We start from the raw sequence: 27,985 nt of genomic DNA on the forward strand, positions 1-27,985 counted from the left end.
CTAGTGTGAAGTGTATGTTAAGATTTTTGATATTATTATGTTTATTGGTGTACTGGTGAGTAAAAAAAGGCACCGTGATATTTATTCTAATCTAAATTGATATTTAGATTACAATCTAAAGATTACTTAATAGACGATGATTATAGATTATTATGAGTTGGGTATATTACTAATTATCAGATTAGTAATAGAAAACATTGTTACCAACAATTCAATAACACATTTATCTTATCTGTTTTTAGTGTATATTTTTCATAAATCGTTGCATGACATTTGACAGTGACTAATTTACATTCTGTGTTTCTTTTCTTTCTTAGGGTACAACAGTTTATGCTCGAAGATCATTTTTGCTGTTTTACCTATCGAGTCATTGTATTCACTTACCCATGGAGGTATTTTCTCAGGTGGCCCTGAAATGGAGGAAAATAAGTACATTTGTGTTAAGTAAGATTAGTGAAATCATTGACTTTTAACGTAAATATAAATATACATTCCATCTGCATGGATCAGTTGTAGCTAGTTATTAATCATAGAGCAAACAGTGAATGAGTCTCTGAAGGATATATATTTTTTTTACTCAGGAGGCTCAAATATTTCTTACAGTTGCTTGATCCCCCTGACCTGACTTCCTAGTATTGCCCCTACCTCCTCTCTGATATCCTATTGATGGCTGGTTTTCTGATCATGTTTACTAATCATAAACTTTTGCATTTTTTGCTAAATTGAATTTTAAAACACACACAAAATAAACAAATTCATAAACTTGTATAATTTATGTCTGCAGCTATAATTATTAAAAATAATGATACTTCACAACACTGACAATAGAACAGAAACTGTATGGATCATAAACATATGATGTCACTGGAACAAAAGTAAACATGTTTTTGCTAATATTCAAATGGAACTGACAAAACGTCCAAACCATCTGTCATGGCTATTGGGATAGACATTCGGGCCGTAACTTGTTTTTGTTTATGATCCATGACGTTTCTGGTCATATATTCCTGCTTCACAGTATTTTTCTTCATTCAGTCTCTTTGCTTTCCTTGTTTTCTTAAAAAAAAAAACTATAACGTAAAATGTACACAGAATACAACAATATACTAAAACAAAATTAGGAGGTAAAGTTTAGTTAATGGCCCTCCTTACCAACTTGTCCCATTGAATGTTGGCCGTCCTTTCTCTTCACGTTGCAACAAGAATAGTGAAAATTCTGGGACACTGCAGCTGGCCGGCAAGTCATAGGTTGGATTCTTTAAAAAAATAAAAAATGTTAGATGTATATTTTCCACAAAGATTTACACAAATATATCCTAAAATCTCTGAAATCACATAGTTTAGATATTCAGTTGATGAAACTTTAGGCCTATCCTTTGGTGTATTTGTAAATTTACGAGTATGAGAACGCTCATCGTCGTTTGATTCCTACATTCCCAATATCGCCAAAAGGTCACAATTTCATCTCAATTGCGAAAAATGTTCATGAACTTATTGCGATTGCGGAACACAATCATGATGTCTCCACGATAGTGGAGTGTGATCGTGAAATATATTCCCGATTATGCTGCCATCGTAGATGTAAACCCATTTAGCCATCGTTGCATTATGATTAGGAAAAACATGGGTTTGCTATAGTAGAATTCTTAAAACAGAGTAGGAACGCAGTTTCCGCCGTACTACACTACTTTACCTATCATATATATATATATATATATATGTAGCAATCATGTCAGTTCTCACCTGGATTCACTTGCTGTCTGAGAGTGAACCTTGGCTGCCTTACACTTACAACCACAACATTTACAGGCCTCGTACTGTGTTGGGTCGTGTGTGTGAGTGTAGCTGCTAGTTGCCATGTGACCAACCCTCGCATCAGCTTGGTATCTACTGTCAGGATTGTGTGAATCACAATCGCCGATCGACCGAGCTATGTCATCCACTATAAAAAAATGATTAAGTTCACAGAAATGGTTTTTAAATTCCAAATTGGGATGTTTTTAACAAAGACGTACAATCCTTATACATTTTAATAGTGTTGTTATCAATGTAAAAATATAAGGCTAATGCTGGATGATCATTAAAAAATCCCAGCATTCAATGGAAGTTTTATTAAAAGTGGAAATGTTATCGGCTGTATCTTTTGTTAAATTTTTACTACCATAAGGTAGATATATTTATTTCCAATTCCAATGTAAAGGTTTTAACCAGTTTAAGATATAAAAGAACTTAATTCAGTTGGGCTTAGGGAAATGGAAAAGGGCAACTTATTTTAGTCTAAAACATCTTCTAACTTAACAGTCTGGCTAGTTAATTGGTTATGTTGTAGTCAATAGTAATGAAGATTTCTGGCTTGATCCCAAATGGGGGGAATTGTGGGCATATATCCCACTTATCATCCGACTATCACATAAAACTGTAATGATGCTATCAAAAATATAAGGTCAATGTAAGCTAGTTGCTTTCAAATGAATTTAAAATTTAATCATAACATGACAAGAAAAGGATAATGTTTGATGGTTTATCTTGTTAGTACAAGACTGGTTTGGGACTGATTCTAAGAAATGCCAATGCCACACATAGTATTCTCTACGAAAGTGTTATTTAATTATGTTCTCATTGAAACAAAAACTGGCTCCAGCTGATTGATCTGGGATGTCTACTTCAGCATCCAAAGTACTCACAGTTGCGGCAGTAATCAGCCTGGTAGGTTGTGCGATATCTGTCAGCGTAGACTCGCCTCATTAGCTCATCTCTAGGTTTGGCAGTCACTATAGATACTGGCTCAGGGAATCTATCACATAGCTGAAATGGTCAGAAGATTTAGCAGTTATGTATTGAACTTATTCTTATAACACAAAATGTTTTAGCCAAAATGTACTTCAATAGCTTAGATGTTTGGATTTTTATGCTGACACACATAAGGCGTGTATTTTAGGGAAAGATAAGTGAAGGATGTGTGATGAACAAATGAGATCAGGACCATAAACTAGGTTTGCTAGGTCCAGTTGGTCATTGATTAAATCAATTCTTCATAGGATTGTCATCATTATAGATCATCTGAAGGTTATTTTAAGGCAACGGTATTCTACCATACTTTCATCAATGGTAAGAACTGGTATCAATATACAACTAATGATGTACTCTGACCCCTAAAAATAATTGGGAGGAAGGTTAAATGTTTTATTTAACTGATAGAGGGAGTAGAGGTCAAATATTGAAAACTTTTAGTCTTTTAGCCACTTCAGCCTTTACAAAATAATAGCTTTAAGCTTTTGTCCATACAGTTCCCCTTTATTTACACATTTATTTATTTTAGGACCAAAAGAGTTATTTTGGTAAAGCTAATTGATCCACACTTGCTTTTGCTTCTTGTTAAATTCGTAGTGTGATGTTATAAAAGTCTTGTATGTGTTATAATGTTTTTACTTGTAATCCAATACAAATTGTACTTGTAATAATGTTTGTAATAGTAGTGGTAGTCCAGGCAAATTAGATCAAATATAGGGAGTGCTCCCCAAAAAATCTTCTAAAGCTGGAAAGTGGTTTAATACCTTTTGGGGGTCCCAAATAAGAGTTCTGTGAGTTTGCGATGGATTCTGACGTCTGCTTAAGTTTTGGGAGTCGAAAAACCATAAAAATGTTGCACTTTTTCAGTTTTTCGCTTATAACTCCTAAATAACGAATCCTACGGAAAATGTTGTCCGAAGGTCTCCTTTAGTGCATTAAATTCTGCGTCGATTGATGTTAAATATGTCAAAATCGGCCGAGCCGTTTAGCCGCTGTAGCTTTTTAAAGTTAGGTCATTTTCATCAACATGGCCAAAAAGTTGAATATTTGACCAGTTTTCGGCTTACAACTCCTAATCGACACTTGCAATACAAAAATGCACCTGTAGTTAGTTTGGAAAACACAAAATTCTGCGTAATAGGTTTTTTTACCAATCAATAATGGTAATTGATTGCTACCTACTTTGTATGGTCGCTATTTCATTGAAAAAAAATTTCCAACTTTAACTTTAATATGTTTTTTCAATGAAATGGTGACCATACAAAGTAGGTAGCAATCAATTACCATTATTGATTGGTAAAAAAACCTATTACGCAGAATTTTGTGTTTTCCAAACTAACTACAGGGCCATTTTTGTATTGCAAGTGTCGATTAGGAGTTGTAAGCCGAAAACTGGTCAAATAATCAACTTTTTGGCCATTTTGATGAAATGATCCAACTTTAAAAAGCTACAGCGGCTAAACGGCTCGGCCGATTTTGACGTATTTAACATCAGTAAATGCAGAATTTAATGCACTAAAAGAGACCTTTGGACAACATTTTCCGTAGAATTCGTTTTTTATAAGTTATAAGCGAAAAACTGAGAAAAGTGCAAAATTTTCATAGTTTTTCGACTCCCAAAACTTAAGCAGACGTCAGAATCCGTCGCAAACTCATAGGACTCTTATTTGGGACCCCCAAAAGGTATTAAAACACTTTCCAGCTTTAGACGATTTTTTGGGGAGCATATGTCTAATTTGCCTGGGCTATGGTGTTTATCTAATAAAGTAACATTCGTTACAGTTCTACTATGTAGTCAATCTATCCAATCTAAAATATTCTAAAATTTTGTTACTACTACAATGATGAGACTTTACGTCATAGCGTAGGGGCGCCGAGGTTAATTTTCAAGAATGCTGCTGCCTTGGTCGATGGTGTGTGTTTGTTTAAAGAAATTGCTTTATAATTTAATAACAGAATTTCCTGCCTCACCTTGCGCAGGTACTGGCTGGGTTGGTCATATCTAGATGTGTCTTGTACCGGGCTGCTCCCACTCTGACGGTCAGAGGTCTGGATGGAGCATCTCCCTCACACCAATTAGTAGCGGGAGCTGCAGCCTTAACAAGACTTACTATTACAAGTTTGCTCCATTTCAATACAACTAAATCTAAAAATGTATTGTTTAGGAGAAATTTCAAAATTTTTAGACGGAATACTTCATTTGTTCTTCTACTTCTATTAAGGTTGTTTTTTTGGATACTGAACTATCTCATCTACATAGACAAATGCAGCAAATGTTTCGAAATAGATAACGTCCGCACGAGTGAGTACTACGACTAGTACCACAGTACAATCCTGATAATTAGACCATTTCGGATATACCGAGGCATAAATGTGGTTCGGATTCCACTATAAACTGTAGGTCCCTTAGTTGCCATTAGCTGTATGGGCTATTAATTAACAGCTGTTTCTAAGGAACCAGTCAAGATCGCGCCACTCATCCTAGACTCATCTCCATTCATACTTGGCTTAAAATACCTACTTTGTATGGTCGCCATTTCAAAGAAAAGTATTAAAGTATTAAAGAACATAATTTGAATCAGTGGCGGTTCCAAGGGGAGGAGGGCTACAAGGGCTAAAGCCCCCCCCCCCCCCACACTTCATTGTATCCTGGAAATAAAGATTTAAACATACATTTTGTCATAATTGCGTAGGATTTTAGACACAGTTCTTGTTCTAGACGTTAAAATGGCTGTAAAACCGCTTTAAAAATAGCAAATATTTTGGGGGGGGGGGTGGCCCCAGACCCCCTCAAGGTGTGGAACGCCCCTTTTAGCCTCACATTTGACAAGGTCTTTGGGATTTGAATGACCACTCATAGAGTTGGCTCCTGTCAAAATTATATTTCTTCAAACGTGACACCTTAATATCCTTAACTGTTGTATGAGCAGTGCTTTTGAGTATCTACCATCAAAAAATGTTTAACTGTTATTTCAAAACAATATAACTGGGACGGGTGGCGTCGTCCTGTAATCCAGCTACTAGGAGGTCACGAATTGTGGATATTTATAGGGATGCACTGTGGATGCGATGCTCACTGGTGTGGATTAACGTCCGCACTAGTGAGTACTACGACTATCCGCAGTACTATCCTGATAATTAGACCAATTCGTAAATTACAAGGAAAAATGTGGTTCGGATTCCACTATAAACTGTAGGTCCCTTAGTTGCCAGCTGTATGGGCTATTAATTAACAGCTGTGTCTAAGGAACATGTCGGCCTTAGTCACTAACAAGACTACAAGATCGCGCCACTCATCCTACACTCATCCTTCACTCATATTTGGGTTAAAATACGCACATAGTGGCGTCCCCATCTTAAATAATTGATAATTGATAATTGATAATTGATAATTGAATATTGCATTACAGTAGACTCCCTCTTATCCGGACACCTTTTAACCGGACATAGGTTTAACCGGACTACACTCGGCGGAAATGACATCTCTTTTAACGGACAATTTTTATCAGCACATTGGTTTAACCGGACTAGATCGGCAGGAAGTGGGCAGTAATGAAACTACTGTTCTCGTGGGAAAGATTTGAGACCAGTGATCACATGGCTTAATACAATGCTCTCCTAAATTTAAGTCGAATATCACAGTGAACAGTCTGTTTTAACTAGTTTTTGGGGACGTCGGTTTAACCGGAAAACCCGTTATCCGGACTGGCCTCGGTCCCAAGGAGTCCGGATAAGAGGGAGTCTCTACTGTAGTTTTTTCTTTGAAGTTTGCTTTTGGTGATGGTATTTTTTGATTTTAGAGGGATTGCATACTGTAACAAGATTAGTACAGAAACCAAGATTAAGCTAAGAAATTATATAAGAAAAACCCACTCAGAGAAATTCTGTCTTTTTTTAGGTACTTTCCAATCTGAGTGCAGGGTAAAATTACAGATCTTGAAACATCAAAGTACTTTTTCACTAAACACAATGGGAAAATGTCTGCAATAATATTGATCAAAGCTATCATTTTTAGTACCTCACAGCCAGCAGGCATTGTCCTGACTCTAGGCGGGGTTGTGGCAGGCCTAGGGCTGATCATCTCCACCAGTAGGCCCCGCTGGGTCCATGGCTTGGCGGAGTCACCTGACGGAGCTTCTACAGCTGCCACCGAGGCTACAGGCTTGTCCATTCCACACCATGGTCTCACCCTGCCAGAGCCGTCAGAGGGGGGAGGCACACATTTTAGATTTGGAGCCTCTGCTCTGTAGGAAATGTGTCAATTTACAGGTATGTTAGTTCTCAATAATATCTTAAATAAACCTACATCATAGATTTCTTTGGACCAGCTGTCTGAAATTGTGAAATATGCAGTTTGGCAGTTCTTCTTGTTTACATTGAAATTTCAAAGCAAATGTAAACATTGTGAGCTTTCTCATTGCAGCCATCGAGACGAGAACAATCAATATTTACTTTTAAAATCCTCACCTGAGAACTTTTATAGCCAAAGGGGCAAAGCCCACGGTCAGTAGCAAAGTGTGAATATTCCTATTACCATTCTTGGTATGGTAGCTATATTATTGTAAAATTTTGGCCCAGTCGGTTTAGTAGTTTTTTTGCGCTTATTAGTAATACACATACAGGCAGACGCCGTAAATATTTTTATATGATAGTATTGAATATTGAATTGATTGATATGATTAAACATGTAGATGAAGCAGTTTCAGTGACACCATAGGCACAGTAGCCTACTTGAAAGGAATTTAAAAAATAGTTTGTGAATGAAACTTACAGGATTTTTAAAAGAAATTATATAGTTTACTCGATCAATTATGTGGTGGATTTTTAGGATAATCACTGTTATATACTGACTAGGAAAACCCCATTTATTGTTTTAAATTTAGAACTTTTTTGTTAAGAGAGAAAATTCCATTTTAAGTCAAATTTGATAATTTACCTCATATAAGCCTACAAAAGATTTAAAATTAATCAAAACCAAAATGGCAGTTTCCTCTACTTAACAGATTTAAAAGCCACAAACGTTTCTATAAAGGGCATAACGGTTGAGTTTTGTTTCTAAAAGCTTTGGCGGATGTGTAACTATTTTATACAACAGACGTTAAAATGCAATAAAGATCAAAATGTTTCTATTTCATGTCCTCTTCCCGTTGCAAAAGCACGGGTACAACAGCTAGTTAAGTTACCAATATTTACCTAGGTACTAGACAATCGGTCGTGGGCCATCGGAAGTCGTGTCTGTGTGTTGTTGTGTTTTGAGCCATTCTTACTTCCCATCTGAAAAATAAAATCTTTGTAAAGTCATTTAAATTAACATTTTAGCACCGATAACTCCTTTTAAAATCTTTTTACTACATTGTTGTATAATAATTGTTTAAACTTGATGTAGATGTACCAAATTTTATCAATTTTATTAGCTTGTTAGTCTTTTTCGAATAAAAGTCAAAAAATAGATCTTAAGAACACAATCAAAAACATACAATTTATACATTTTTCTTTAACTTTTTTCTAAAAAAAAATGTTGACACCAAAGTTCACTTGAACCTAAGTCCTTTTAGAAAGCCAACAACTATGGTTTATTTATGGCTGATAACAATTTATTAGTATTGCGTTTAAGTAGCTTACCCGACAAAATGTAAGCTCAGAGGGATATAGTAACGCAAAATACTAGAGATATTGTATGACCTTTTTGTATTTGTATATCTATAAGCTCATGGAGTGTAATTTTCTCAGGTAAGTAAACTTAACTCTATCACAAAAAAAAATATCTCCTAGCTAGTGGGTAGATGTTACAATAATTGAACAAACTATTCATAACATTTACTTTACAAACTGTTTAGAAAGGTCTCAAACAAATATAACTCCAATAAAAAATGTAATCATTGCAATGTATTTTATAACTAAAAAGATTAATTGCCTACGACTATTTCATGTTAATTTAAAAACTAATTTGTTCAAATAACGGTCAACCCCACCAACACTATCAAGCTTCGTGCTATAAATGCCCCAGCGAGTAATAGGTGTTAATGCAATAGCATCGCTAGATTGCGCTGTTATCATTGTACTACCTGAGACAAGTGGCCACCCCCATGGCTCCAGTGGCTATGTAGTGACACACGCTAGTAGCTAGGGTGGGACTACTCATGTTCCACTACGCTTACCCATCCTAATAGAGCTCCTTATACGCCCAACAATACTAACTACCGATACATATGTTACTGCAGCTGGCTTTGATTGTCGTTATTTACTTCCTGGGCGAGGCACGGGGCAGTGTCTAGCAATATGCAAATCCACTCTGGTCTTTCGTACTTTTCAATCACGCTTTGCATTGCTAGAACATTGTTTCTCAATGTTGCTAACATTTTGGTTACCGGTATTAATTTCTATGGGAGGTACAAAACAAGTTTTAAATAAATATAAAAGAAAGAAACCCACTTTTGTGAGACATTAATCCTCAATGTATTTTTCCTCTTCACGATGCACAGGCATCAACAAAATCTTGCACGAATAATGGTTTTATACTGTATAAACATTTTATTATATTTAGCCTAGGTTACTATGAGCTAACTAATTATCTATATCCGCTCAAAGAAGAATACTGTTAATTGCATATAAATAGTATTTCTTTGAAGGCCTTCAAATCAGCAGAAAGGAGGAACCAGACTATGCAATCAGTTACAATCAGTTTTAAATCTCCAAAATGTTGTAAATGGAATTCTTTGTAAGGTGTGACTCCATCAGACATAAACTATTCATAGTTAGTTCAAAAATTAAAACAAGTTTAATCAATTTCTAGTGATTCCCATTTTAGAATTTCATTTAAGCGATAAGTTGTATAAAATAAAGAGCACAAAATAAAAAAAATACTTACAGCAAATTTCAATTATCACACTCGAGTGAGACACAATAAAATTACATTGAGCATGACACTTTGTAGATAGTAACTACGGATCACAAGGAGTAGTGAATATGCATAACATTTGGTGGAAAAATCAATGTAAAATTGTGCCAGGCTATGTTTATTACAACGGCAGTCATTTTAGGGTCTATAGAAATTATCGCTTTTAGCAGAGCTAATATAATGCATATTATGTACTCCAACAAGTCAAACCAATTTGAAAACCAACTCTTGCTCCATAGTCTTTGAAATAATCTTTTCAAAACCAAGGAACAGAATGCTTGATTTAAAAAAATTGTTAAGTCAATTACCGGTATGTATGAATTAAAAGGATGCGTCCACAAAAATATCATATTGCCTCAACATTATAAATACACTAAATACCAGTAATAAAAGAATAACCATAAAATGTGAACACTATTATTAGATAACTTTAAAACATCTAACTAGCTATCGTATTGTTCTTCTTACCTTCGTACCAGATAAGTTAATAGTTGATCCTATAATGAATCTAACTATAGGCCTATCTGTTCTGATTCAAACCATGTTGGTAACCTTGGTTAGTCATATTTGTGTTGACTAAACTAACCTAATCTGACAACACTAGAGAAAATCAATGTTCAAGTGGATCAACAATTTTTGATCAAATAACAAAGTTTACAAACATTTCAGAATCCTTGGTTTTTTTCAAAAACCTACTTAATGCTTGATGATACTCAATTCAACTTGTTAGGTTGGTTTCTTCACATTGAATTGACAAGCTGAATTGAACAACAATTAAGGTATTCTTTAAAGTCTACTAATTTTTCAATTTTAACAATTTGTAATAATAAATTAAGTTTTAAATCATAAAGTACTTCTTACTTATGAGCGTTACTTATGAATGTGTTTATAGTTTTTTTAAGTTAATTAATTAATATCTTAATTTCTGAACATAGTTATGCAAATTTGTTTTGATTTTTTTTTTGTAGGATATTAAAGCTACACCTATCAATCACTACGAATATCCGCAGTACTATCCTGATAATTAGACCAATTTGTATATACCAAGGCGAAAATGTGGTTCGGATTCCACTATAAACTGTAGGTCCCTTAGTTGCCATTAGCTGTATGGGCTATTAATTAACAAATGTGTCTAAGGAATATGACGACATTAGTCACTAACAAGACTACAAGATCGTGCCACTCGTCCTACACTCATCTCCATTCATACTTGGCTTAAAATACCTACTTTGTATGGTCGCCATTTCATCGAAAAGTATTAAAGTATCTTTAAAGTGTTTCTTGTAGAAGAATCTCGCTAGTTTTATTAATAATGAGCAAGGATCTAATTGTAAAGTCCCTTTCATTATAAACCTGTTTGAATATATTTGCAAACAAAAACTCATTAAAGCAACTAGATATTTGCTTATTGTCGTGTTTTAGCAAATTTCCCACCGTAGTACTGTACTTGTAATACTACCGTAGTACTCATGGTAAGACCTGGACATGAGACTGATTTAATTTTTGTTTTGAGTTCCCTAGAGGCCAAAAACACCATCCATTCAAATGCATATATATGTCCGTTAGCAGGATAACCTGAGCAAAAATGATCAGATTTTGATGAAATTTGGTATAAACGTGTAAACCTACGTTTATTTGAACGAGTTTGGAAACCAGCATGATTGGACTATGGGAAAGGGGGTTTCTGGGGGGTTTTTATGGCGTAAAAGTAGGTTTTTCCTATTTTTTCCTCCTAAAAACACAAAATTTCACAATTTCTTTCCAAACCATTTTGTAGAGCTTAAAAACTAATAATTTAGTATATTGAAGTGTTTTATGCGCCTAATGGTTGAAGAGAAAATTCCAAAAATTAGTAAATTTAAAATTCCCATGTTATTCTAATGGAGAATAAGTAAACTGTTGTAGTTTGCTTGTTTATGAACATATTTTGATCAAATTTAGAAAATAGATTAATTTCTTACTAAAAACTATTAACATTTTACAAAAAAAAAAACAAAAAAAAAACACTTTTTTACCATTCCTGTTGCAGCAAACCTAAGTACTCGTTAAACTAATTCTATTTAAATAGGGGAATCAATGTGATATTTTTAAGGAGACATTTTAGTGTAATAGTGTAAATCCAATCAGGCAAATGGAAATTCGCTTAGTTTGCAGGTTTGCTGTGGCCGGGGTATTTTATACATCAGTATAGTTTGTTGATACGATCACATGACAATAATACAATCCCTAATGAGAGTTGTGAGTTAATTGCAAATAAGTTATTACTTACATAATTTAATTATGTGTATGTGTAGATCTCTGGTATTTGGTGATAAAATATCCATAGAAACAGCGATGTTGAAGGATCAATTTTTGTAGATGAGTAATTCAATTGTGACCTGTCTTATTCGTAAAGTTAATGGCAAAAAAATTCTTTGTTAAAGTAATCCTCCCATAGTTAATATACAATATTTTTGTTATTTGTTTGCTGACATAGAATACTAAAAGACCGCATAAGCATTGTTTTGTTAATATCCACTAGATTATTACATCTAAAAATGAAACGACAAAGTCAATGATCATTCCAGTTGTTTCATATCCGAACTGGTTTAAGTCAATTTAATTTGATAATGGACTTGAGTAGATGTGGTTTTTATTTCAGCGTTTTGTACAACAATTAGGTCGTTTATTATGTATTAGGTATTAGTAAATATTTTTTTACTACATTCTTATGAGTAAATATTACATAAAAAGAACATACATAAAAAGAAAAATATAATTTGTTTTAAGATTTGAAAATATTGTTACAAGCTGCAGATAACTTTTTATATGCATATTTTGAGTTTGAAATATTTTAATATGAGTTAAAATTTAACAGGGATTATAATAACCCATATCAACACAATAACACAAAACCAAAACAAGTTGATAAACATATTTTAAAAGTTTTTCTACATTTATTGAAGTGACTGACAAAAAACCTTGTCCAAATTTATCTGATTTCCTTATGAGTTGAAACAAACTTAGTAACAATGGTTATCATAACATTTACAAGCAGTTACATTAGCATAGTTTTGTGGCTATCTAAATGAGTCAGATTCAGATATATGGCCAAGTTGCTTACTGTGCAGTTAGTTGTGTTCACAAGTGTTAGTTTCAGCAGAATGTGAGCTAGTGAATCAAGCTTACATCTAACACGCACTACAACTTCATGGTGAGTTTGTAATCTAGGTCTAGTATAGTAAGTAAGTGACTGATTTGAATAATCTTAAATGAATTCTATCGTTCTCTTAATCTAATTTCACAACTTTTGGTAACAGCCTACTACAATTTTTTTTCTTAAGAGCACACCTCAAACTATTTCATTTTGTTCATGAATAAGATGTAACAATGAAGTAGCAAAATAATAGTCTGTATTTACTAATTTAACGTAATATTTAACAGTTTATATTTTAATCGAACAATATGAACTGTTAAGGTAAAATCTTAACACTGCATCTTGATTAAGCTTGTCAAGAAGTTAATAGTTAAACCAAAAATCCTATATAGGGTTTTCTGCTCAGAAGTAGTGTCATGGGATGATGAGAGGGTGACAAACCAAAAATTTTTGGTTAGTCTGTTCTGTTATATCACTGCAGGTGCCACTGGCTTATCTAATGCTACATTCTTTGGATCACGAATCCGTCCTACACAGGTTCAGAGAGAAGTTTTTTTATTTAAAAAAATGCGGACAAAATTGCATAGTTTCATTAATGTTACCAATTTAAATACAATCTGTTGTTTGCAGGATTCACTGAGTGAGGAGGAGTTGAGATTGATCGTAGCCAGACAGATGGAGGCCGCTCAGTGTTGTGTGTGTTTAGAGCCTCTGCGTCCCTCGGTGGTGGTGTGTGTGCGCGGTCACGGAGTGTGTCAACCCTGCAGACTCAGGTTGGCCAACTGTCCCATCTGCAAACAACCGTTTTCCCCAGACAAGCCCATACTGTTGGCACAACTGTTAGACACACTGCCACATGAGTGCCAACACAAAGGATGCTCTTACTTTGTCCGAGCAGGGGACGACCACGAGGCTTGGTGCGGTCACATTCGTTCTAGCTGCAAAAAATGTGACTGGATCGGCAGTGGAGAGAGCGTTCTCGACCACGTGAAAGAAGAGCATTCCAAACTCCACATATTCAAGGAAAAAAACTACTGCCGATTGGAGAATTTTGATCCAGAGGAAGAGATTTGCGACTTTGTTCCTTTCTACGTCCACGGACAGTTTTTCTGGGGAGAGTGTTCTATAGATTTGAGAAAACAGTGCTTAAGCTTGAGGTATCATTTGGTGCGGAACGGGAAAGTTGATCGAGACGTTTATGTAGTGGTTCAAATGAAAAACTCCACAATGCATAACACGTACAAGTTGAAGCTGTGTATGGACCAGGTGAAACCGAAGGATAATGTGATTTCTATTGGATTGTCAGGTTTGAACGCGTTTGTTGACAAACATAATAATCTGTGTTATCAAGTAGACTTTGTGTTGGGAAACTCCTTGGGATGAAATGTTACATATAACTGTCATTTGTCCAACATACAAGGCAATTTTTAGCTGGAAACCATTAACTTTCTTATTGGTTTTTTTTATTTTATTTTAACTACAGTAATGATTTCTTTTACAAATTTGTATTTATTAATTTATTTTAATAATTTACTCACTTAGGCTATTTCATAGAGTTGAAAAATTCATGCTATGAGTAAGAACTGTTAGATTTGTATTAAAACATTCTCCAGTTTAGTATCAATCCATATATATTTTTATTCCAAGAAGGGTTTTCTCTATTGTTTTACTATTTTAAATGGGAATTTATGGGAACAGTTGGCCCTTCAGTTCGATATTTTAAAAATGTCAGATAATAGTAGGCCTAAACAAGAGACAAAGTGGTTCTTGAAAATGGATTTTAAATAGCCAAGGCTACTAGTGTGATAATAATTGTAATTTGATTGAGGTAGGGAAATTCACTCATTATGGTATATGTATCTACAATCAAGAAATTTAATTTATTTAGGTACAGTTATTAAAGTTTTATTCACCTAATAAATTTCAACTAACATATGTTTTGAAAGGTAAAAGGGTGTTGTATCATTAGTTTTGATCTATTTATGTACAATTTGCGCATGGGTCTCTTGTGTAATTTAATGATTTTCTCAGCTGTGCATTTAAAACCCCCCATTGCTATAATTACAGTTCAAAAGTTATTGCAACTTTGTGATTTTTTCTCTTTAAAATATTAATATTCACTCCCACCTCTTACCAAGGCCACACTAAAAAAACTAAAGGGGTTTTTTAGTGTGGCCTTGCTCTTACCCATGATAAATGTTGTTGTCAAGCTAATGGGAGAAAGTATGTGTCAGATTTCTGACACCGTTACAGTTTTTTTTTTTTTTTTATATTACAGATGTTTTATAATGTAAAAACTTCTTTTAAAGTACAGGTCAATATAGCAGTCACTAAAAAATGTTTAACCTTACAATTTGAAGATGATTTAATGGTTCGCCAATGCATTATAGATGTATAGTTACCTTAAGATATATGCAAGGAAACCTAATTATTAAAAATACTGTTCAAAACCAGGTTAGCACTTGAATGTCAAACAGAAAATCACTATTGGCCTTGAGATAAACTAGATCAGTCTGTTGTCTTCTGATAGATAGGTCTTGTCATAATTGTTGTGTTATTGCTTTCAGTAATGTGAGTTTATTATAGGATTATTCTTTATGAATGGTATTTTGAGTTCATTACTTAGCAGTGGAAGGTTTAAAGAGGTATTTATTGTATATAAAGTAACATGGCATAGCTGTAGAATAAGTAGTTAAACAATATTCTCTTTAAGAGAACATTCAGACAAATTTCATAAAGTGTAGAAAAAGTTTGAGTGTTTTATCAGCATGTACAAATGAAAATAAATTGTAATAATATGTACATTTTATTGTTTTTACAAAAAACTCAAGAATTTCAAAATTGTCATAAATTATAACAGGATTAAAAAGAATAGTTTAACTATTTAAAGAGATTGCTTTATCTGTATGTAAATAGTTTAACTGATTTTGGTTAGTTTTGGATAAAACATATACAGGGTGATTGATATAAGTGTGCCAGCCGTTTTATTCGAAAACTATAAGAGATATCAAAAAAAGTTAAATGGTAAGTGCCTTGGATTTTTTATTAAAAAAATTGTAGTCAAGTCAAAAAAATTATTTTAGCTGCCATTTTTCTAATATGGCCGCCAACTTGGATTTTTCTTACGGAACACCCTGTACTTTATGATGTATTCTGGTAGAAAAAGTAATTTCAAGACGATTTTATTCTTGTGATTTTTTTCATAAACCTAACCGTTTTAAAGATAATAATGGTTAAAGTTTTGAAATTTCTGCATGGGAAAGAGTTTCGATAAAGGCCTAAGCAAGCATGCCAGCTGTTTTGCTCGAAAACCATTCAAAATTTCACAACTTAAACCATTATTATCTTTGAAACGGTTAGGTTTATGAAAAAAATCACAAGAATAAAATCATCTTAAAATTACTTTTTCTACCAGAATACATCATAAAATACAGGGTGTTCTATAAGAAAAATCAAAGTTGGTGGCCATATTGGAAAAATGGCGGGTAAAATAATTTTTTTGACTTGACTATAATCTTTTTAATAAAAAATCCAAGGCACTTACTATTTAACTTTTTTTGATATCTCTTATAGTTTTCGAATAAAACGGCTGGCACACTTATATCAATCACCCTGTATAAACAATGAAATTCAATTTTTGGTTTGTGTATTTAGTTCCCTCTGACTTTATATTTTTCAACTTTGCCAAGTAATGAGAGGGTAAAGTTACAAGTTTTGCCCTAGTATACTTGTAGTTCAAGTACTACTTGTGGAGTTTATTACAAGTACCGTAGTTCAGAAATTGCTTGAACGATTATTTCTTCGGCTGATTATTTCTTCATCTAAAGCCGACCACCACACAGTTACACAATCTATCACTTATATTTGGATTAAAATGTCATCATCTTAACTGTTGATGATAATAATTCCGGTTCCTGATACTTTATAAATCAATCACTCAATATGAGTAGACCTATACATAGTCAAAAATCCGTATACCTCTACTGAACAATTTTGTGCCATTATTTTTCAGTTTCCATGTTACGTTTCAATATTTACCATTCAGTCATAGTCTTGGGAGCTTCGGCTGTTGGAGTTATAATCGTTAATCTGATATGGAAAAAGAAAAATTGCGCAAATAAGGATTTATCAAATGAAAGGAACACTGAGAAACTTCCTTCAAACTGGAGGCGAGTCGGTGAAGTGAGCGAATTAATGATTTACCCCGTGAAATCTGCTAAAGCACATCATCTTGTGAAGGCTAGGTGTGCTGCGCTGGGACTTGTTGATAGTGCAAACCCCCTTATACAGCTTCGAGATAGGTAAATATCATTGTAAATTCTTATTGTAGAGAAGAAAGAATGCAATAGACCAATAGCTTAAAAAGTAAAACTGTAGGAAGTTAAAAGCCTCCAATGTAGAGGAAGGAGTGGAACAAGACCCAGCTGTTCCTGATAATTGGGTTTCAGATGACAGATGATCCTGACTAATGCAAAACGTGATCTTAATCGGTAACAGAGCTAGACAGATCATCTCGCACCATTATACATCCATCCCTCACCTCACTCATATTTGGGTTAAAATTTGCAATTAGGTCGCATCCCCATCTCAATGATCAATGATGATAACCACAATTTCTTCTCTCAAAGAAAGATAATTGCAAGGTGATCTTATGAGTATAGTTTACCTACAGACATATAAAACCTAAAATAAACAGTTAAATTGAATTTTTTTGGGTAATAAATCTCATACATTGGTCCCAGACTACCTTTGGCAACTATAATAATAACTTCCACCCTACATAGGACGTTTGCTAACACGGTAACAAAATTAAAGGGTTTCTAAAATTTCTCTTAACTCTCTTTAAATCAAATGATTTTGACTCAAGAGGCAAGTGTTCATAAATCTTCCTCTTATTAGGACAACAATGTCGTCAGCATATCCTTGAGCGTACATTCCCTGTGCATTGAGCTCGGACAGGAGATCCTCGAGGTTCCCTAGATTTGGTGACAAGACGCCACCCTGTGGACACCCTCTTTGGGCCTTGACCTCTCTCACCATCCCACACAGAGAAGCTTGCGCTCTCCTACTTTCGCATGTTCCCTATCCACCTCACTACAGTGCTTTCCACATTTCTTGATAATGAGTTCTTGAGCTGCGCTCTCGTATCACATCGGTATCGTCCTACACTCGATAACCCACGACACCAGAAGTTCCACCTAGGAGGAGTTGGCTCAGGTTAATTTGGCTTAATGCCGTCAGTATCCTGAATCTGGCACTTTATCTCAGTGATAAAAGCTCTCTATTCAAGATTAGAATGTTTACTTATAAAAGCCTGCTTAGTTCATTTATTTACTTGTTATTAAATAGGTATAGTACCTAAGACATTCTATCCCCATGTAAAATTTGTAGCCAGGTTTTTTTATCAAAATGTCATAGTTGATGTGAGCCACCTACAGATTGTGCCGATCTAAATTACTAAATTCTTTCGAGTACACAAACCTTTTTACCAAGTCAAACTTAGGGAATGACAAAAATATTTTGTTTACTTAAACAGAGGAATAATTTGTATTAATTACAGCTGTTCATAGTAAACACATGATACATACAAGAGCATTAGTTTTCAGAGTGAGTTCGTTTTCAGTTTCGATAACTGAATTGATTATATTATCTTTCAGTTGACTGTTATTCGTTTTGAAATAACGCGTGCAATAGTTTGCAATTGCTCGAATTCGAGCAACAGGTGCACTTGTTTATTCTATTTTTTGTCTATGGTAGTACATAAATAATCATAGTTATAGACAACTAGCAGAGTACCTGTCCTTCGTACGGGGTTGACATATACGTATAAAATGCTTGTTGCAGTTATGGGAGAATATTTTGTTCTTTTAATTTATACGGTAAGTTATAGTATAGCACATTTACCATAGCCATAATGTTCTACCACTGCACAAACCATAGAAAAGAGTAAAGTAGAAGACCAGTGTAAAATGAAGTCTCAACTAAATGAGTAATACCCCAATCAAAATCTCGTTTTGGTTGTATTTCTTCTATTCTTTTTCCCTTTCGACACAATCAAGTAACCCTCATACTTTCTCCTTTTCTAATAAATCCATAGTGGCATCAGTAGGCTATAATATAAAACGGGAACACCAAATAGTTACTTCACTAACAGACACAACTAAAACGAGAGACAGCCAAGCTGCAGCTGGTACAGTCACTAGTGTTGTCAGTGCTCCATTACTGTTTTCCTGCATACGGCAACAGCATCTCAAGGGAAGAGATGTCCCGATTGCAAAAAGTGCAGAACTCCGCAATTCGTTTCGTTTACGGTATCCGTAAGCGTGAACGCGTATCCCCATTCCGGGATGCTGCGGGGTTGCTGTCAATGGGTGCCGTGTGCAGGGCGCAGACTTGTAGCCTCATCCACCGGGTCTTGGTTCAGCAAGAACCTAAGTACTTGGTGGAGAGGCTTGTGGCACGTGGGGAGGTGACTCAACGTGTGACCCGGCAAAACGCCTTGCTCCACATTCCAAAAGTAAGCCTAGAAGTGGGAAAAAAAGGGTTTTCTTACTTTGGCCCAAAGATGTACAATGATCTCCCCTTGGACCTAAAACAGCTGGGGGTCCTGGCTTTCAAAAGAAAAGTGAAAAAGATGTAAAATATTGTATATAGATTATAATTTTGTTTTGTCATACACAGTGTTTTGTATTATAATTTTTGTATATTTTTAAGTTAGTTATATTGACAAGAGTCACTTTGTAAAACAGTTCTTGTACTGAAAGACGCTCGCAAATAAAGGCATTTTTATTTATTTATTTATTTATTTATTTAAAACAGTCACCTCTAACTCAGAAGAACGCATAAGGAAATAAACTCTGTGCTAAGGACTTACGCTTGTGATAGGGCGCAGGTGGAGAAAACCTTTGCAAACGGACACCACGTCACTAAATTGCAACTGAAAACAAAATAAGGAGGAATTTGGGGGTACAAATTGCTTAGGGGCATTCCCGGGATGAGGTGCGTGAAGTATGTAGCCGGACACGACTGCCAACACCCATTATGCATAATTATTTGAACAAAAACTATATGTGCGGAGAAAAACTCCACAAGCGACCGCTCGAGGGATAGCTAAACTTTTTCACTTACAATATTAGTTAGCACTTATAATAGTAGTAGGGTTAGTTAGCATTGAAATATTTTTGTATTTATTTAACAATATACTATCTAAATTGTTCTAGAGAATTCATAGTGTACGACCAAGAAAAAAAGAAGGCAGTCTCAGGTCTTGTAAACACAAAGATTACTCTCTTGGAATCTAAGGTTGAAGATGATACAACAATCAGACTGTCATTTCCAGAGAGAGAAGACTTCTACCTCAAACTACCAAAAAACAAATTGGACTTAGTTAAATTAGAGTAAGTTTTTACCTAAGCCTGTCATCATTTTCATGTCTTTAATCTAGTAAAAAAACTTACAATTTACTAAAGCAGGGTAGGTTCTAGACCTAGTTTCATTTGCCATTGGGCAATCCATTACTGATGGTATATTATAAAAGGATGAGATACTAACAAGACCAAGGTTAAAACAGTATCCCTAAGGGGGAAAAAATATTCAGTGGTGTTTATAACACACAAACACTAATAAAAAAAACACTACAGAGGTGGTGTAAATTCCAATTCTTTTAGTAATAACTAATAACCCTTCTTTTAGGATAGAAAATAAAATAAACCATCTGGTTTGTGAAACTTTTTCTCTGTGTTACTCTCAGATTTTTTGTGTTTTTCCAGTCGTTGGTGGGGAGAGGTGGTATCAGCAGTCGACTGTGGTGATGAGGTTGCTTGTTGGCTCTCCGAAGCAATCCTCGGCCCGTCTCGCAGCGGTCTCAGACTCGGCCACTTTTCTCAACCTTCCGTGACTTTGCGGACTGTAGCCAATGGTTGGACATCTTTTGCCAAAGTCTACCCTAGACTTCGTGATGAATACTTGGTATGATGTTTGACTCTTTTATTTTGGTAACTTCTATATATTTCAAACAAAACTACACTAAAAAGCCACAACACAACGATTTACTCTGCAGAGGAACAAGAAGAAAAACTGTATTTTGTTTGTCGCTCTTCTTTTATAACCCTTTTACAGTTTTTACAAGAAACTGTAATAATGGGTTGTTATTTCCTTAGTAGGCAATATTTTTACTCAAAGAGAACACTGAATGCACTTAACCATAGACTGCCAATAGTGCTCATCCCATTGTAAAATTATTGGAACTTTGTTTCATTGTCCATTTCATGTTTTTAACATTTGAGGGTGTTCATTGAGACCAAATATTTCTCTTTCATTGGTTGGATTTGATGGTATCCATATTCAAAAGGTTTACAAAAGCTTTTTTCACACACAGGGAGCATATTCCTACATGGCTAGTTACCTGATAGTGTCAGAGAATTCTGTGGAAGACCTCAATAAAAGACTCGAATCTCCTGTGACACCAAGCCACTTCAGAGCCAATATCGTGGTGAAAGGCAACAAACCGTACAGCGAGGACCAATGGGATTGGATCAAAATAGGGGATAAAGTGATCATGAGGGGCTTCAAGCCTTGTACGAGGTGAGGAATAGTTTTGGTAGCTTCAAAAGGGATTTAAAATTTCAAACTACATTGAGATGTTTTATCATATCCTTATTATTGTATTTTTTGTGTTTTTTACTTTAGATACTAATGAATAGTTTGTTTATTCACATTTTGTCATAAATATTTTGTTCCTTTTGTCCCAGGTGTGTAATTGTAGCGATAGACCCTAAAGATGGGAAGATGGACCCTAACTTTGAGCCACTCCGCACCCTAAAAAAGTAAGTATGTTGACTATTAGGATGTTGCTATAGTATTGCTATGTTGCTATGTATTGATGTACACAAGTATGTACACAAGTGCGGGTGTTAAGCAACTACTAGGAAACAAATGGCGTCGTTCACATAGAACCGCTTTGAACCATTGTTGGCAAATCCTCGGTCTTAAAGTTATCACTGAAACCGCTACATTTGCGGTGCGCTTTGAATGTTTCTAGGGTGGGTATTGGTTGTAAACATGGTTGTAACATAGTGTACAATTTTGCCCAGTCAGACGTGAATCAATCCATTGGTGTGTTTTAAACCAGTTTGAAGAATCTCATTGATCTGTCACCTATTATAGAATGTCCACCCACGGATTTGTCTTCTTCGTCTTGCCTTTTATCTAAAAAATCCAAAGGTTACCTCTCCTATTATAATCACACGGGACCACAAAATTGGTCCAACGCTGCATCAGCTCTGTCATGTGTACAGGATGCAGGTATGAGAGCCCTTATATGTACAAGATCTAAAAAAAATACTGCAATACATTTTCATTTTTAATTATAATAATAATTATTTGTCATGTTACCAGGTACAGACAGATTGCAGACCCTGATGAGAGAGAATTGGCTGGCCAAGGGAATGAACCAGTGTTTGGACTGTACACAGGACTACACCATACTGGATCTGTGATGATAGGAGATCCTGTATATGTTGGTGTGTAAATGTAACCAGCAGTATTGGTAATAACTAACTCTTACAGTCTTTAAAAACCAATATTACTTATGACTTGTCAAATTTTAAATATTACACATTTTTACCAATTGTTTGATTGATTTACACATCTTTATACAAAAATCTTTGTTTATTACTGGATGGTTACAAAAAGTTCTGATGCGTGGTGATATCAAGTGATGAATAATTTTGGAACCACCCAGAGCTGATGGGAGAGGCTGTCATTCTGTCAAGCTAATCAGTTTATGTTACATTCTGCGCTATTTACATCAACTACGTGACCAGTACCATTGGATAACTATAAGCTCCAAGGTCCTATTTAACACATTAGCTGCGGCTGCGTCCCCGGTGACGCATGGCGTGCCGTGGTGCGAGGCGGCTGCGACACCGGGGGCACAGCGCACAATGCATTGTTTGCTCAGTTAGTATGGCTCAGGATCTAGCCGAGGACGGTTGGTACGCGTTAGTATTGTGTCTCTAATACCAGTCTATAATTGTGGTGTAGGTTGGCAGTAAATTTCCCTGTAAAATCCCCATCTGGCAAGCTTAAAAATCAACTTGTCCTGTCTTTCTCCCTCCAATTTGCAATACAATCACAATGAGACTGGCTACGTTCCAAGCAGTGCTGCTATCTGTGGGTGTTTTAGCGAACTACGTCGCCTCTCGTCGTAACGCAGCACATCAACCCATGTTAATTGCTATTCGTCAGACCGCAATATTTTAAAGCCAACTGTCCGGCAATCATGTTGGTTCGACGCTGCGCCGCATTGACGGGCAGCTGCGAATGTGTTAATTTGCTGATAAACAACAATGAAACCAAAAATAGGGAAATTAAGGGATATCACAGAATTAAACACGATAAACAACACAATGCATTACTTTACTGTCCCAGTTATACAATGCAATGTTTAACAGCTTCCGAACAAAATGTCGGCTTCTAATCAACATTAGTCGTTTCTTACATAATAAATACGAAATAGAAATATCTGTTTTTAAAATATTTTCTGTACATTATTTATAGAGTTATGCTACATTTTACTTTAAAAGCAATAATTTACCATAATTACAAAAATTAACACAGATAATATTGACTAGTATTATCCATTTATGGTCCTACTGATTTAATATTTGTTCACATCAAGGCTATTTCCCTCAGAAATATTCAGGTGTGCAAATGTTAATATGTTTAGACTGGTAATTTGTTGTTTCACTTTTGAATTGCCAATGGTACAAGCTATAAATAAGAGTGTTATATAAATAAATTATATAGAAAAGATGTAATTTTTAATTTCTGCACTCAATCGAAATTCCAATCTACAGAACAGCTTTTCAATCTAGCTTTGGTAATGCAATTTACTTGTAAATAGAAAACGAAAAGAGTTCTTTTATCCTAGACTCTTATTATAAATACAAGAGTGTTTATAAAAATTTTCATGTGTAGGGCGACAGTCTAACCTCCAAAATTAATACCCTATTTGGATAAACATGTTGACAAGAAGACAAAATGTAATTTTAAATTCATGAATTTGTTTAAAGGCTTGCAACCTTGATTAGGAAGTGCCCAATGATAATTTAACAGCAATGCAAATTTACTACATGCAAGAAAAAAAGAGGTGATACATTTTAAGTTTCATTAAATAGTCGAAAAGGGAAGATTCAGAATAAACGTTTAAACATGAAACATGGATAAGCTTAGGTAGATGAGCAGGTTTTTGAGCTAAACTGACAGGAAACATTTAGTTACTAACAGCTAGCATTGTACGTGAGAAAATACAGTCAACAACTATAAAACTCTTACAAAATTAGGTATTTTAGCAAGTGAAGAGTCTAAAATCTGCACCTTAATTATTAATACAGAAGACTAAAGGTAATTTAAGTCATCTGCAGAGAGGAACACTGTTTCATTCAAAACCAAATACAAGTATTAAAAATGAAAAATTTGTTTTTAACATGATTGCTGAAACAGATTAATCAGTTTATTTTTTATTTTTTTGCAAAACAAAGGTTAAAACTGCTCTGATCAAATGTAAGGCTTTTTCTATTTTTCCAAAATCACAACTACCTATAAATGAGTTTGTTTAGTTTATATACAATTGTAGCACTTTCTGTACACGACTAGGCAACTTTGAACAGTTTCTTAAGCATAAAACTAGTATCTCGATTTGGTCTTTTTATATTACAACAACACACCTATCCAACAAGTAAAAAATCTAAGCGATATGAGCTTCAGGAGTAGAAAATACAGTTCAATAAGCTTTTCTGGTAAACAGTTAACACTTACGAAGCAATTCAAGTCACACGCTATTCAGTCTAACATAAAATATTGTTAAGGTATAGAACATTAACTTTCATTGACAAATAATTTTGAAACATTTTATAAGTAAAGTGTCTGGGCAAGAATATTGAAAAACGTTTTATAAATGAATAAAGATTGGGTATGTTACTTTCAATGTTATTCAAAATTTAAGTTAATTTCTTTGAAAAAAACATAATGGTACAGCAGCTTCCCTCTTGTTTAGACACTTCTAGTCCAAAAAAATCTGATCCGTCAGAATTTATTAAAAACATAAACAGTTATGTTTAAAAACCATATTATGATGTTTATATACATAACTGTGTGTAATGATGCAACAGTGTGCACAATTAGTGAACTATAATAAAGTACACTAAAATAAGTAAAACAACAATAACACATACAAACAGGATAAGACGAACAGTTGTAACTTGTTCGTTTGATATGGAATAGTAATTAGTGTGCATTATGTGAGAGTAATTTGCAAGAGAAGCATGTCTGAATCAACTGATGATGTCCGTGCAAAATATATCTGTCCAGAAGGAGACTGCTGTACTTAGTAAATATTTCAATTTTGTTAAATACTTATGTTGTATTTTATGTTGTATGTTTATGTTGTAATTATAATTTATAATACTTTTAGCTTATTGATTTATAAATTAACTAAAAACATCTGTTATGAAATGATCTTTAAAAATCTTCCATTTGAACAAATCTTGTCCAAATCACGACAACAAATCCATTTTAACAACCTGCCAAAAAATTTCCAAAATTTAACATTCAGCTTGGTTGTCCTTGATCACATCGATGTTTGGTAAGTCCACTAGACGTTTAGGTCGGCCATCATTTTACGAAAGTCTGCTAGTGTGTTGTAGTCAGGGTCTGAGTCGATGTCTGCAAAGTCTTTGTTGGAGTCTGACTTGACAAAGCTAGGGTTGTACCTGTTGAGAGACAGAGGACAAGGGAGGAGCTCGGGCATCACAGAGTGGTGGGTGATGAGCGCAGTCAGCGTGCTGAACTCTTTAGTGAACCCCTGCAACAACAAGTTGTGTATGTCAGAAAATTTTGTAACATTTGGTCTATGAATAATTGTTGACATTGTGTATTTCATCAAAAATACTTAAAGTTGCAATTTTTAGTTTATCCAGATGCATGTAGAACGCCTAACTTAACCTGAACACAATGTCATGATCAATGCTAAGCCGAGTCTGGGAATTAGAGAAGTGCATTCAAATCTGTGCACTTTCAAGACCGTTTAAGTAATAACACTTTCCTCATGATGGTAAAATATGCACGTTCACAATAACAAAACTAAAACCATTACCATACATTTCTTGAACAAAAATGGTTTGGTAAATATTACGTAAGAAACAACGCACCCAGCAGGAAAATGGAATACTAATTATAATAATTGTGAGCAATGGAATTGTGAGCTGATTGATTTTTACTTTCTCCCCTTATACAATAGTATAATGGAGAAAGTAGTGTTTTCATAGACATTTTTGAGTAAATATAATTGAAAAAATCATATTTCAGAAAAAACCCGGTTTTGATTAATGTTGGTTTTTTATGGCTTTAAATTTAGAACAAAAGGGTACAAATCCCACTTCCATAAAAATTAAAAATTACGGTTCAAAAGTTATTGTAACTTATGTTATTTTCCCATAAAATAACAAAAAGTTGGGTTATAGGAAAAAAGCTGGTTTTGATTGAAAGTAATGTTTTATTATAGTATTAGATTCTAAACAAAATAGTGCAACTGCCCATTGCTGTAACAATTTTGGTTCAAAAGTTATTGCAACTTTTATGATTTTCTCTATAAAATATCATAGTTGCTCCCAAACAGACAGGCTTATGGGAGAAAGTATTTGTCAGATTGCTGATACTGTTTATTCTTTTTATGGTAGGAGTTATTGCTTGGGAAACAGTTATTTGTGTAACTAGTGTGTGGAGTGGCACTATGCTGCACACAAGCTGCAGGTGAGTGTGGAAACTTTCTCGACTACAGCAAAGGCTCTTTGCGCTCGTGTTAACATTATATTTTCTCACAATTACTATAAAGCATATAAATAATTAGTCTTTCAAACACTATACAACACGTTTTAGTTTTTAGGTTAGGTTAAATCCAAGCGTTGAACTAAATGGTAAACACTACACCAGCTGATCGTAGTTGTAGTATATCTTTAAATGTCGCAAACTTATTTTCAACTATACATGTATTACGTGTCTAATAAAAGTACACTGTTTTGTGTTGTTTGGTTGGAATACTGGAGTGCAGAAAAAAAATTAATGCGACAAAAGTAAGTTAATGCAGCAATTGGCTACTTTGCCGGCTGTAATTATTGCAAGGAAGCCCACTTTGTCAGGTGACTGGGGGACAAGTTTTTATCATTTAAAATGGTATTATAGTCTCTGCCTAGTGACAAAATTGGCTAATCATCAAACCATTCCATTCTAATGAGAACATTATCTCTTTTGGCCCTTCTTTGTTTCTTTGAGGCACCACTCAATTTTGACTCATACCCTGGTCAATTGGAGAAATAGAGGAAATTCTATACTTGTCCAACAATCACAGCTGCGACCTAGGTATGAAACTGGGTTGAAATGGTCAACTTCAACCGTTGACTATTTCAACCCAGTTTCTAAAGTTCAACTAAATTTCTATAGTTTTGAATGATTCCTTTAGACTGTTCGTTTATATATTGTCCATCACTAAATATTTTTTTTTTAACGTTTTTATTAGCTCGCTTTCTTGTCCGGTACAAATTTTGAAATCAATTTTATACTAACTTCCCGACGAGCTAGAGACTTGAAACTTGAAATATGGCTCATAAATGGAAGACAATGCAATATTATATCATTTAATTTTAATATGTCCCTAGGGCTAAGCCCCATGGGCTTGTTTTCATTAAATCGCTTTCTTGCAAATGTTGATACTTCCCGATGAGCTAGAGACTTGAAACTTGAAACATAGCTCACAAATGGAAGACAATGCTATATTATATAATTTAATTTTCATATTTCCCTTGGACTACGCCCCAAGGGCTTGTTTTTATTAGCTCGCTTTCCTACAAATTTTGATATCAATTTTAAACGAAGTTTCCGATGAGCTAGAGACTTGAAACTTGAAACATAGCTCACAATTGGATGACAATGCAATATTATATAATTTAATTTTCATATTTCCCTTGGGCTACGCCCCTTTGGCTTCCAAATTTTCCATGTTTACATTTAAAAAAAATGTAAACATATCAATTAATTTAAGTCAGCTGTAAATACTTAAATTTGACAGTTAGAAGAGCAGAGGTTAAGAGGTACAGGTTCTGCTC

At 34.5% G+C, this 27,985-nt stretch overlaps 4 protein-coding genes across 6 annotated transcripts in view; 2 read left to right on the top strand and 2 right to left on the bottom strand.

Annotated features, from left to right (window-relative positions):
- Positions 1-233: 233 nt before the first annotated feature.
- On the bottom strand, positions 234-12,021 carry LOC128990749 (uncharacterized). 2 transcript variants are annotated; one of them, XM_054413300.1, is made up of 8 exons: positions 11,958-12,021; positions 7,984-8,064; positions 6,809-7,034; positions 4,762-4,886; positions 2,685-2,805; positions 1,744-1,942; positions 1,153-1,256; positions 234-410 (listed from the first exon to the last, which is right to left on the bottom strand). In XM_054413300.1, the coding sequence occupies exons 2-5, from the start codon at positions 8,049-8,051 to the stop codon at positions 2,772-2,774; spliced, it is 453 nt and encodes a 150-aa protein (XP_054269275.1). In that variant the 5' UTR covers positions 8,052-8,064; positions 11,958-12,021; the 3' UTR covers positions 234-410; positions 1,153-1,256; positions 1,744-1,942; positions 2,685-2,771. The 2 variants fall into 2 exon arrangements, with proteins under 2 accessions (XP_054269275.1, XP_054269274.1); XM_054413299.1 differs by lacking the exon at positions 11,958-12,021 and adding an exon at positions 8,856-8,879.
- Positions 12,022-12,815: 794 nt separating this feature from the next.
- Positions 12,816-14,240, top strand: LOC128990859 (E3 ubiquitin-protein ligase Siah2-like). Its single transcript, XM_054413483.1, has 2 exons — positions 12,816-12,881; positions 13,455-14,240. Exons 1-2 carry the CDS (start codon positions 12,879-12,881, stop codon positions 14,205-14,207), a joined length of 756 nt encoding a protein of 251 aa, XP_054269458.1. The 5' UTR covers positions 12,816-12,878; the 3' UTR covers positions 14,208-14,240.
- A 1,055-nt stretch (positions 14,241-15,295) lies between these two features.
- Positions 15,296-22,424, top strand: LOC128990213 (mitochondrial amidoxime-reducing component 1-like). 2 transcript variants are annotated; one of them, XM_054412505.1, is made up of 7 exons: positions 15,296-15,469; positions 16,837-17,125; positions 20,045-20,221; positions 20,594-20,792; positions 21,202-21,407; positions 21,575-21,649; positions 22,221-22,424. In XM_054412505.1, the coding sequence occupies exons 2-7, from the start codon at positions 16,842-16,844 to the stop codon at positions 22,351-22,353; spliced, it is 1,074 nt and encodes a 357-aa protein (XP_054268480.1). In that variant the 5' UTR covers positions 15,296-15,469; positions 16,837-16,841; the 3' UTR covers positions 22,354-22,424. The 2 variants fall into 2 exon arrangements, with proteins under 2 accessions (XP_054268480.1, XP_054268481.1); XM_054412506.1 differs by having other exon boundaries at positions 15,304-15,395.
- Positions 22,425-25,069: 2,645 nt separating this feature from the next.
- The window catches only part of LOC128989421 (tensin-3-like), a 567,672-nt gene continuing 564,756 nt past the window's right edge, over positions 25,070-27,985 (bottom strand). The window contains exon 11 of the mRNA XM_054411311.1: positions 25,070-25,689. Coding sequence (XP_054267286.1) covers positions 25,480-25,689 — 210 coding nt within the window. The 3' untranslated portion in view covers positions 25,070-25,479. The remainder of the gene's footprint in view (positions 25,690-27,985) is intronic.

Source organism: Macrosteles quadrilineatus, unplaced genomic scaffold, assembly GCF_028750875.1.
Source record: "Macrosteles quadrilineatus isolate MER2022 unplaced genomic scaffold, UCM_ALF_1.0 Scaffold_3__2_contigs__length_128488019, whole genome shotgun sequence".
In the NCBI taxonomy this organism is placed as follows: Eukaryota; Metazoa; Arthropoda; class Insecta; order Hemiptera; family Cicadellidae; genus Macrosteles; species Macrosteles quadrilineatus.

Excerpts from the sequence above, each read along its gene's own strand:
- LOC128990213 (XM_054412505.1), top strand. The coding sequence starts at position 16,842 with ATGTTACGTTTCAATATTTACCATTCAGTCATAGTCTTGGGAGCTTCG. Across the intron at positions 20,222-20,593 it reads TTGGACTTAGTTAAATTAGA|TCGTTGGTGGGGAGAGGTGG; the intron begins GTAAGTTTTTAC and ends GTGTTTTTCCAG. Across the intron at positions 21,650-22,220 it reads CCACTCCGCACCCTAAAAAA|GTACAGACAGATTGCAGACC; the intron begins GTAAGTATGTTG and ends TCATGTTACCAG.
- LOC128990749 (XM_054413299.1), bottom strand. The coding sequence starts at position 8,878 with ATGGGGGTGGCCACTTGTCTCAG. Across the intron at positions 4,887-6,808 it reads CAATGCCTGCTGGCTGTGAG|GCTGCAGCTCCCGCTACTAA; the intron begins GTACTAAAAATG and ends AGTCTTGTTAAG. Across the intron at positions 2,806-4,761 it reads CCAGCCAGTACCTGCGCAAG|CTATGTGATAGATTCCCTGA; the intron begins GTGAGGCAGGAA and ends TGACCATTTCAG.